At 49.4% G+C, this 11,242-nt stretch overlaps 1 protein-coding gene across 1 annotated transcript; it reads right to left on the reverse strand.

The window, feature by feature from the left end:
• Positions 1–2,308: 2,308 nt before the first annotated feature.
• LOC127301481 (beta-1,3-galactosyltransferase pvg3) lies at positions 2,309–3,631 on the reverse strand. Its single transcript, XM_051331739.2, has one exon. It carries the CDS (start codon positions 3,553–3,555, stop codon positions 2,650–2,652), a length of 906 nt encoding a protein of 301 aa, XP_051187699.1. The 5' UTR covers positions 3,556–3,631; the 3' UTR covers positions 2,309–2,649.
• Between the last annotated feature and the right edge of the window lie 7,611 nt (positions 3,632–11,242).

Genomic DNA, 11,242 nt, shown 5'->3' on the forward strand with positions numbered 1-11,242 from the left:
TCATTTCATTTGCAAATGTTCCACTTAAAATGACATAAATTTAATAGAAACAACTACAGCCAATTCTTATAAATTTGCCACTATAGTACACAACATACGACTTAATTACATGAAAACACTTGACACACTGCCCAAACACTTTCCCAACCACCGAACCTAACACAAACACAACGAAAATTAGCACCAAATTCTTAAATTTCCTAGTGACAATAGCTATCTCTGCATTTTTCTTTTTCAGCTGTTGTTCCATGGCCTGAACCAGTGCATCTCTCCTAGGATCTTGTTCACACCGAGTACGGACACTTGCATCACCCCGCAACCTCCATACTTCATTGCACAAATCGCCAAGCAAACCACTAAAAATTTAGGCAATGGCCCATCATGCCATTCAACATAACCACATCCAGAAATGAATCAGAGAGGGATAGGATAAATAAGCAAAAAATCAAAGAAAAATCAAGATGAACTCACCATCGCATCTACACATGAGTAGTACCTCCTGCTTGGGTTCAGTTCACTCCAAGAAATCCACCTTCGAGCCTTCCTCGGCGGATTGCAATGGCAGAGCTTCACCGGCTGGTATGCCATCACGTTCTCACGATAGGGCACATGTGACCTCGCATCTGCCTCCCTCCTTCTTCCAGCGGCTGCTCGTAATGATGTGGGGAGACCCTATCGAGTACTCAATATTACCATACTTAGTTCTATCCAACTAGCGGACCACAAAGCCCAAGAGGGAACGCATTATACGCAAGGAGCCCAAAGCCCAAGAGCTGGATGTATTGACTAAGGAAAGCTCATAGAAGGAAGAAATAATATGTACACGACTCGAATAACGTGGTATCCGAGACTTGGCCTCCTATATAAAGGTCAGGAGGGGCCTTCGAGCAAGGCTAAGCAATCCACAAACACCCACCATACGCAATACAAACCCTAGCTTCGGTAGACCATAGCCAATCTCTACGACTTTGTAATCTCGAATACAAGCAACAAGAAGCACATAGTTGGAGGCCTGGAGCTGGGTAAAACCTCGTTGTCCCCCGTGTCTTGCGCTTGTATACCACCGAAATCACCATCATGCCTCTTTATCTAAACTCAAGCCCATCACGTATGGGCATTTCCATGGCTACCCATGTCACAGAAGCATGGAGCGAAAGAAGCTGAAGAAGAACAAGACATTCTCCACTCCGTCGTGGACAATCGCCACCACCGCGGAAGAACCCTAGTTTCCATTCCCCGCTCATCTCTCTCTCTCTCTCTCTCTCTCTCTCTCTCTCTCTCTCTCTCTCTCTTGTGCACAACGGTTAGAACCCACGACGCGGTATAGTAGCGAAGCTGCATTGGCCCAAGAGTGACAGTAATCTTGGCCACGTCAACGTTTTCCAGCCAAAAAAGAATCATGGTTTGATTTGGACCAGGATTAGAGACATCAGTGTGTGACTTACGGGTATCACAAGTTTAGGGTTCGATTTGTCCTCTACGAATTCAAGGTTTAATATGGACTTTTCCCTTACATGTACAAGGGACCCCGAACCACGGTAAAGGTGGTGCCTCATTGCATCTCTCACTCGGGGGCGTACCTCACCACCAATAGGCTACTACATTGCATATTGCATATATCTTTGTGTGGTCTGCGTTTGTGAATATAATATCAGTTCTTCAAGGAAAAAAAAAAGCAAACACTTTACCAAATGTCAAGAAGCTGTGAGGAAGCGTGTCTAGAGCTCATTTCGGGTGTTGCGATCACTGTTGCAATCATCCATGGACTTGCTCGATTGGTATTATATTGGATCAGAAGACATTGCGAGAGATAACAACAGTTTGTGTGATTATGCACAAAACAATAGTTGAGAACGAGTAAGGTCGAGAGGAAGACTTTGAGTATGAGAATGTGAGAAGAAATGTGAGGCCGAACGGAAACATGAACGAGTTTAGAGTGTTTCATGTGTTGCATCGAAATATCGAAGGCCCCGTGGTGGCGCTTGAAGAACTCCAAGTTGGTGTGCTGAAGTATGTGGGGCAGCTCCATGCACAACCGTTCCTTCATCTATTGTTTTTCATTTTTATTTGAACTATTTGGATCTTATGTTATGTTTGAACCACAATTTCAAATATTATGGATTTAAATCTTGTTGCTGTGGTACAGACATGCAGGATTGAGTTGTGATGTGAACTTTGAGTTAACACGCAGTGGTGCATTATTGATAGTCTGCCAAAGTTGGAGACAAAAAAATGTGCCACCCTTCAATTGTAGAAGCTTACCCCGCATATGGGGTGTGAGAGTGGTGCATTATTGATAGTCTGAAAGTTGGAGACAAAAATATATACCACCATTCAATTGTAGAAGCTCACCCTGCATATGGGGTGTGAAATTTTTAGTAGCCTACTAGAAATGCTCCTAGTAATTCACTCCGCTTTTCGTCATAGAATCGACGAGATTGTGATGACACGATCAAGAATTAAGTGCACGAACCAAGGTCCCCCATTTGATCGTCTGTCGTCACCAAGAAAGCAATATCTGAAGGCAACCGCCGGTGATAATTCGGCTTGCCCGGCGGCTTGCTTCAAGCACATGGCTAACATATGCGCGTGGGCGATCGAAATCTCAACTAAAGAATACACACAGTTGAATCGAGAAGAAGCGATGGATCACGGCAAGTGGGACGCCAGCTGGGTGACGTTGAAGTAGTCGAAGACCGTCGCCCACCGGCGGTTGTTCTTGAGCGTGTGCACGAGCACGGTGTCCGGCCGCAGGTTGTCCATGTCCCAGTTGAGGTCGTACATCCGCGGCTTGAGGTCGTACCTGTTCTTGCCTCTGCCGGCGAGGTTGACCCACTTGCCGAGCATGAGGTCCTCGGGCCCGACGGTGTCGTTCCTGGCCAGGATCTCCTCCGCCGTGGCCACCCAGCTCACCAGGTCCCAGGACATGATGTACCCCATGCCGTGCATGAACAGCATGGGGTCGCCGCTCATGTTGAACCCCCAGCCGAGGTAGACGTCGTCGCGCGGCTTGCCCCGGAGCTCCTCCACCAGCGCCGGCACGCGCAGGTACGCGTCGTCGTCGGTCTTCATCACGAAGTCGTAGGGCGCGTCGGCGAAGAGGCGCGGCACGGAGGAGAAGTAGGCGTACGTCTTGCCGTTGTTCATGTTCTCGGTGCAGTCCAGCACGATGATGTCGCCGTGGTGCGCGGCCTCCAGGGACACCAGCGCGGCGTCCACCGGGTCGGTCACGCTGCAGAAGACGAAGCGCACGTCCACGCGCGCGTACGCGGGCACCGGCGGCTGCAGCGCGTACGCGAGCCGCACGATGTCCCGCCGCTCGCGCAGCTTCGGCATGGTCAGGATGCCCACCAGCAGGCTCAGCTCGGGCTTGCTGGGAGCCTCCTCCGGCGCGACGGTGTAGTTGCCGGCGACGGCGCGGCGGGTGCAGAGGATGCCGAGGCCATCGGAGCCGCCGCCGGACCGGTTGACGGACGAGACTAGGAAGACGAGGAGCAGGACCGCGATGGGGGCGAGGAGGAGGTAGGAGGTGGAGGAGGGCGCCTTGGAGGTCATGGCTCGGTTGATGGAATGGAATGGAAGCGTGGCGTCGTGCGACGAGCAACGAGTTATGTTGCTTGTTGCGAGGCTTAAGTTGGCTCCAGAAATAAGGAGGATCCGAGTCCGACTAGTCAATCCGATGAAAGAGATCGTGGAACGTTTGACAGGTAGAACACTAGAACTGATTGGCTGATGATTCAGCAAGACGCTGCACCCTGCAGCAAGATACTTTCGAAAAGCAACCGTGTGTGACAACTCGGTGAAATTGTACAGTTCAGTAGCTGAGTCTGAGGTTTTAAAAAATCAGAGGCTAAGCTATATTTTGCTTGAGTCGAGATTCAGGTTCAGTTTGGCAAATCTGCAACAGTTGAGCTTTCCATATTTTTCATGGAGTAAATTTTATGTGAAAAATCTATTACTAATAAACATCAACAACAAGCAGAAAGAACTCCAAAAATAATTTAAAAAATGCAAATAGATTCTTTGACTGCCTAACAAAGACTACAAGCACTAGAGTGAGGCGAAGGTGCATCGCCGTCTTCACCCCTCCCTCATCGGAGACACGCAAACCTTCTCGTAGTACAACTTGTTCTATGATATAGACGAGAGCACTAGCGGAGCATCAAAGGGGGAGGGGGTGGGAGGGGCATTCTATGCCGTGGCCCACCCCTCTGTCACATTCTACTCTCTTAGGATTTGATAGAAATTTGGCCCACTAGTAGACAATAGTCCATTCATAGCCTAATATCCAGTAACCGGCCCACCCTTTTTTCTAGACATGGTTCGCCACGAGAGGTTGTTGTGTTAAGGCCCTTTTTCCGAGAACCCGCGGAAGAACTGCGCGTTATTATATTAAGCTTAAGCGAGGAAAACTGCTCAAACCGTACCCAAAACCCTTACACATGAAGCATACCAGCGAACAACCCACACCTAAAAACGCGACAAGCACACGCGCCTAGCCCAACCACTGGCCAAGAAGGCCCTAGATCAGGACACAGAGCATCGAATCCCCATCACAGCCGAAGCAAACACTTCGAAGGAGACCAAAATTCCAGGAAGGAACACGTCGACACAAAGTGCCTAGAAGAGTTGGCGGGTGGACGGTAGGACCTGACCGGACATGAGGAAGCATCGTCAAAGAGATGTCGGCAACTGTGTACATTGCGTCCTCCATGCCCACGCTCCTAGTACCAGCCAACCTTGTCTCCGTAAACCAACATGGGAGTCCACGAGAAATCCGAACATCACCTCCAACGAGGGGACGACGCGGTAGTGCCTCTACTAGCGGAAACAGCGAACTGGACGTAGGGTTTCCCCAAGAGAGAGCATGATGGAAGGGCATAGACGACGCCTTCAAGAAAGTGACGACGCCCGCAAGAGTCGTCGTCGTCTTACAACTACATAGGGATTTCTCCCAGCCCTTCCATCGGCTCCACAGTCCACCAAAAGGTGACCGGAAGACAAACAGTCAGACGTGCCACCGACGAGAAGCCATCACTTGATGCTGGCGAGGGCCATGGCCGCCTCCTGCTTCACCCTAGAGCTGGGAGGGCCTTATTCTGACTTCTGTGCTTTGTCACACCTCCAAGACCCCAAAGCCACCAAAAACGGGGATGACCGTAGACGTCGTTGGCTAGGGAGCCTAAACCCTAGATTGTTTTTTTTTTGCGCCTCTCTCTCCCCGTGATATGTAGTTTCTATTTTTTTTTGCGAGAAAGATTCGGATCTTTTATAGAAGTTCACAGGAAGTACAAAACACCCAAACATAATAAAATTACATCGAGGTCCTTGGACAACCTAATGACCACTACAGCTGCCAGAGCGAGCCGCCGATGCGACACTGTCGCCGTTCCCTGCCGTAGCCGGCCCGACGTTGTTGATGATAGTTGGGAAGTCTTCGTGCACATGCCTCTAAGGACCAATGCCCCAGAGCCAAAGTCGTCGCCATTGAACCCTTTAATTGATCCGAATTTTCTAACACCAAACTTGTAGCACATGTAGACTGAACGAGATCCACCACTCGATGGAAGCAGCGACCAGCCGATTCCCTGTTGTCCTCGACGATACCGGCGAGATCACCGTCGACGAGGTGGATGAGGAGGCGGGAATACCTTATTCTTCTTGGACAGCGTCGTCATAGCCACCACAACGTCGCTGCCGATTGACCAAACTCCAATTTTAGAGACCTTGATACATCGCCGAGCGCAGGTCCTACATCCCCACCCCGTCCCGCCGCCGGAGTGGCAACCAGAGGATGTGGAGACCCGTCGATTCCCTGCCGAAGATGGTGGAGACGAAGCAGATGGTGACGGCTAGGGTGGAACCCTAGACCACCACCTCTTTCTTTCTACCGTTTGAGGAAAAATGATAGTGTGGAGAGTTTTCGTAATATGTAGTTTTTCATGGAGCTTTCAGCAGTCATATAGTACACTGTAATACCCGATGAACGACTTTGACCAGGTGTAACAGGCCAGACAAATGCAGACGTGTCCCTGGTTTTCCATGGAGTATTGCGTGAGCGCACGTCTCTCCAGGCACTTGCGGAAGTTGATTGGAAAGGAAAAATGCTAAAATTTGCCGTATTGGTCAACACGACGGGAGCCAGAGCTAGCGTAGTGGCCTTCACGGCAGCGGCACGGACGCGAGTCGCGACCACGCCGAGCACCTGCACGTATACGGCCGTGTGGACGGCATCGATCAGTCGGGCGAGCACGCTGCTGGTTTCGCAGGTAGATTCGCCCGCCCGTCAACCTGGGCCTCGACGTCGTGCCTGCTTCCTTCGTCCTCAAAACCACAGCTCACCTGACTGGTTCCGGTCGGTCGACCGATCGTGTATTCGTGTACCACCAAGTCATCGCCGTCCCGTGAGTTCCCGTCCTAGCAGCATCCATGGGAACTAGTCAAGGTGCGGTTTGGCACATGCCATTCTAGCCGTTGGCATAGGCTGTGCTGACCGTCGGCACAAGTCCCGCTCCTACAGTTCTCCCTCAGCACAACCATTTTGGCTATCGGCACAGCTTTCAGGTGGGCCTAACGAAGGTCTAACGGTCGCAAGCCCGTGGACTGTCCTGTGAATGCCGTCAACAAAAGTGCATCATTTTTCAAAAAAAAAAAGTTCTTCATATTTTTAGATTCGGGTAATTTTTTGAATTGTTTGACACTTCAATCTCTAAGCATGCTTAATATTAGGTTAAGTTACTTATCAATTGCCATATTTCCCACACGGGCACATATCCTCACACTGCTTCCATCCTAGCATGTTTAACTTTTTCATTCCTTCCGGATGCGCTTTTGGCAGAGTAGTTATTCTTTGTTGACAATAATACCCTATTAATCATATTAGCCATTGGGTCATGATATCACACTTCTTTATTATTTAAATTTCAAACAATTATTTGAGTAAAGAAACATGACTACATTATTGTTTTTTTATAATAAATCTAACAATAAAATAGTTTTTATTTTTATTTTTCATATAAAAATATTTTCATCGAAGGTCATATGCAACCAGAAACATCATTTTATCGAAATATGAAAACATTTTGCATAATATATCGAAATTCATGTTTGTTATTTTTCCTAATAACTACAACACATAATACATTGTCATCTTCATGGATTTTGTATTTTGAAGTTTTTAATATTTTCTTATATCTTCTAAAAACTTAAATTGTGATTTCAGAGCGGAAGGGGAAGGGGAGGGTTCGTGCAGAAAAAGTCATGTGCCAACAACCAAGTACTCGGCATAGGTTGGAGAGGAAAATAAAGAGAAAAACATGTGCCAATGGCTAGGCCGTTGGCATAGGTCTACCGTCGTTGGTTCGGGTGCCTCACCGTTACTGTGGAGACCCCTATACCGATGACTTTTCTGTATCAACGGTCAGACTGAGCCTGTGCCGACATCCATTTTTTGTCCCGATGGTGGCCGTCAGCACAAATTGACTTTTTCTCTTTGACCCATGTGTCGATGGTCCCGACAAAAAGCCGTCGGCACAGATCCTGTCCTTCGTCATCTTGATGTTTTTCTGTAGTGATCCGAATGTCTAGCTATTTTCTCACGTACATGTTTTCTCCAAGAATTCGACGGCGACGGAGCGCGTACGCAGCAGGTCCAGGTGAATTGTATTTTCATCTTCCGCGCGGTGCCCACGTGCTACGCGCGTCGGTGCCTGTGCTTATATGGAGTAAGTAATTTGGAGAGGACGGAGTCCCCAAGCAGACTTGAGCAGGAAGCGCCTAATCGACATCGCACTTTGAACAAAGTTTTACTTAACCAAAAACGGGAAACTTCCAACTCGCCGGTCGCCGTCGAGCGACGGGACCGCCCTCGTCAGTTTGATCGAGACGCAGACGGGGGCCAGCTGAGCTGCGCAAGTCCAGCACACATCCATGATCCATCCTGGCAGGCAGCTTCAGCTCCAACGGAGCTCGGCGATGGATGGACGGGCACATGTCACGGATGCGCAGCAGTGCACGGACGGATACTCGCGCGGACGTCCTAGTCTCGTCATGTGTTAGTGTTGTTCAGATGTCAAATCAGTAGGGGCCTTGGAGATCGACTTGACCGTACCTATTTGCTTCTGGGACGAGTCGCTGGCTTCGGGGGCAATCAGTTTGTGTGAGGTGCCCAGGCTGCGCGTCCTTGTACCCGTGTTGTGCTAATTTTATCTGCTTCTGTGTCCATCTAGGACCGCAAATGCCATTGTGCTATCTTGAATACAGACTGTTCCATGACGACATGACGCGGGTTATTCCTGTTCTGGATTATAGACGTGGCCGCGTGGGGAAGGAGCAAGAATCTTCTGCCTGCGCGACAGCACGAATGCTCTAAGGCTGGTGCCAATGCCTCACCTCAGTATAGCCTGCCACGTCAGCTTTTTTCCTCACTCTCATCTCACTCTCACCCCACGGTGCCAGTACACAGGCTATAGTGCCAGCTCTCACTTCTCTCTCCTCTACATCACCATTTCTTTTTCAGATTAAATTATATCACTCGAATTTTTGTAGACATTCAAAATAATGCAAGAAAATTATTTTATTCAACTTAAAATGTTACCGATTACATAATAATTAATAAAATTGCATAATAAATTTTAAAAATTACATAATAAATAAAAATTCTACTCCTCTTCCTCTTCTTCCTGCTCCTCCTCGTCGTCATCATCTTTCAGACCAAGCTCTTTTTCCACCATCTTGATGTCCTTCGCATGTTTGCGCTTTTCTGCTTCGTTCATGTCGTCGGTTGATCGGTCTTTCATTTTGTTTCATTGCTTGAATAGCTTAGCCTTCACTAAACCCTTCATCATGTTCCTCATCGCGAAGGATTTACTTCCTACCTCACTGCTTGATGAGTATTCCTTCCCCTTCCTCCGACCCTTATTACGTGCCGCGGCCTTGGCCCTATCGCGGCCCGGTGGACGCTCCTCCTCCGTCGTCGCCTCGCTAGAGCTGTACTCACCAGAAACTCCTAGACGGCTTCTCTTGGAAGTGGACTCGGTTCCACTACCAGGACCATGTTGTCCTCTCCACTTCGCTTCATTGCGAACAGCTTGCCACCAGTGGTGCCGTCTGAACGGCTGAGTCACTCTTTTGTCATTCGCGTACCTCTCCATTGCCGCCTTCATGACCATATCATCGTCCGCTCCACTCTGACGTAACGCTGATTCTTGGATGTGGTATGCATTGAACAGGGACACCTCCTTGTTGTAGGCGTTCCAATGATCCTTCAGCTGCTTCAAGGTCCGACGACGGGCAGGATCCGAGGTAGAGTTGAAGGTTGCAGCTATCTGACCCCAAAAACTAGTGCCGGTCTTGCAATTACCGCAACAGAGTCCTTGGAGTTAAAAAGCCAAGCATTAACCTACCCCGAAATAGATATTGTTAGTGAAAAATCCAAGCAAGAACCAACCCCGAAATAAATATGTGATGGGTAAGTAAAGTACCAGTTTTTCCTCTTCCACAATTGTCCAGTCAAGCCTCTTTGCACGCGGTGGTACGATTGTTTCCGCGGCATTGGACTCGGAGCTTGGTGCACTTGCTTCAGAAGGTGGTGGGGGGTACGGACCATATGGCGCGTATGGATACGGAGGTGGAGGGTATGAACCGTACGAAGGTGGTGGGTAAGGAGGTACAGTGCCACTCCCGCTACCTGTAGGTGGAGCATTTGGAGGTGGTTGGGGGTATGGATACGGAGGCGGAGGGTATGAACCATATGGCGCCGGAGGTGGAGCGTATGGGCCATATGGCCCCGGAGGTGGTGTGCCGGAGGAGTATAAAACTCGGGGAAGCGGCGAAGAACCGACATTGGTGCGACGATGTGTCGGAGAGACATCATCTAGGTGTATTGGTGACCCGTCGGGCTGCAACAGATCCGTGAACGTGGTCAAATCTGGTGGAGTCCAACCGGACATGGTGGAGAAGATTTGAGAGAGTGAAGGTGATGAATGAGATGAAATGGGTGTGGAGTGAGTGAAACCATATGGGGGGTATTTATAGGGGGTGGGGATAAAATTTTAGGGGTTTTTGGCTTTTTTCGGATTTTTTGAACCAGCAACGGCTACCCCAACGGCTAGCTGACGTGGACGAATCAGATCGCGCCACGTCAGCTAGCCGTTACGCCCTCTCGCCCGCCTATCGCCCCTCTCTCGCCCCCACTCTCGCCTCCCTCTCGCTGCCAACGCTACCGCCCCGCTCTCGCCCGCCTCTCGCCTCCCTCTCGCCCCCAACGCAGGCGCTAGCCGGGCGGGAGCGGGTGATACTGCCGGGCGCCCGCGCCGTCGCCTCCCACTCTCGTCTCGCCCCTCTCTCGCCTCTCTCTCGCCCCGCCTCGGGCGCTACCGCCCCCGCTCTCGCCCGCAATGGCACCAGCCTAATGTATGGACGACCTGTAATATTTTTCTTTTCATTATATTTGTAATTCCGCGTTGCGAACTATGTGAATGGTTTTGTTTCTAGTTTCTACGAAATGCGAGCAATTTGTCTCGAGTGAAGGACAAAATGAGATGGTAGTGTTGGATTGATCAGGGTTCAGATATTCAGCTAACAGATAAAAGAGAGATATTCAGAAATACTTAACGTTAAGAGAATAAGGGGGCTAGGACCAATGTCCATGACGACTTTTTCTGTACGTGACTTATCTCTGCCTCCATGACAGCGCGGGTGCTCTGTGTATGGACATACTTGTTGTAATCTTTTTCTTTTCATTTGTTATTCCGCGTTTGTGAAATATGCGAATGATTTTGTTCCTAGTTTCTGCGAAGCAATTTGTCTCCAGTAAACGATGAAATTAGATGGTACGAGTCATAGGACCACACGGGCCTAGAGCAACTCCAGCACACCTCTTAAGGGTGTGTTTGGTAGCCTGTGCCATTTGGAATTCACTCTCCCACCTCAGATATCTGACCTCATACAAGCTGTCTTGAGATTTCCTTGTGTGTTTGGTAGCCTGTATGTGTTGAGATAATCTGAACTGATACTTTGTTTGGTACTACTATCTGAGTTGAGATTGGCTAAAAATATGAAATTACAATGCGGTCCACACTCTTACAGAAAGGATCCCAAACAAAAACCGAAAAAAGCAATCGGGTCCTCTTCTCTGGAACGCGTGGAGCGACCTGCCCGGCGGTGGGTAGCGCGGGCGTCCTGCTCTGGCCGGCGTGGATGGATGGGAGAGCGGCCGGCGCGTGCTGGGGGATGAGGAGGG

This window comes from Lolium perenne, chromosome 5, assembly GCF_019359855.2.
Source record: "Lolium perenne isolate Kyuss_39 chromosome 5, Kyuss_2.0, whole genome shotgun sequence".
Taxonomy (NCBI): domain Eukaryota; kingdom Viridiplantae; phylum Streptophyta; class Magnoliopsida; order Poales; family Poaceae; genus Lolium; species Lolium perenne.

Bases quoted from the DNA above. Each gene is read 5' to 3' on its own strand.
- LOC127301481 (XM_051331739.2), bottom strand. From the start codon at position 3,555: ATGACCTCCAAGGCGCCCTCCTCCACCTCCTACCTCCTCCTCGCCCCC.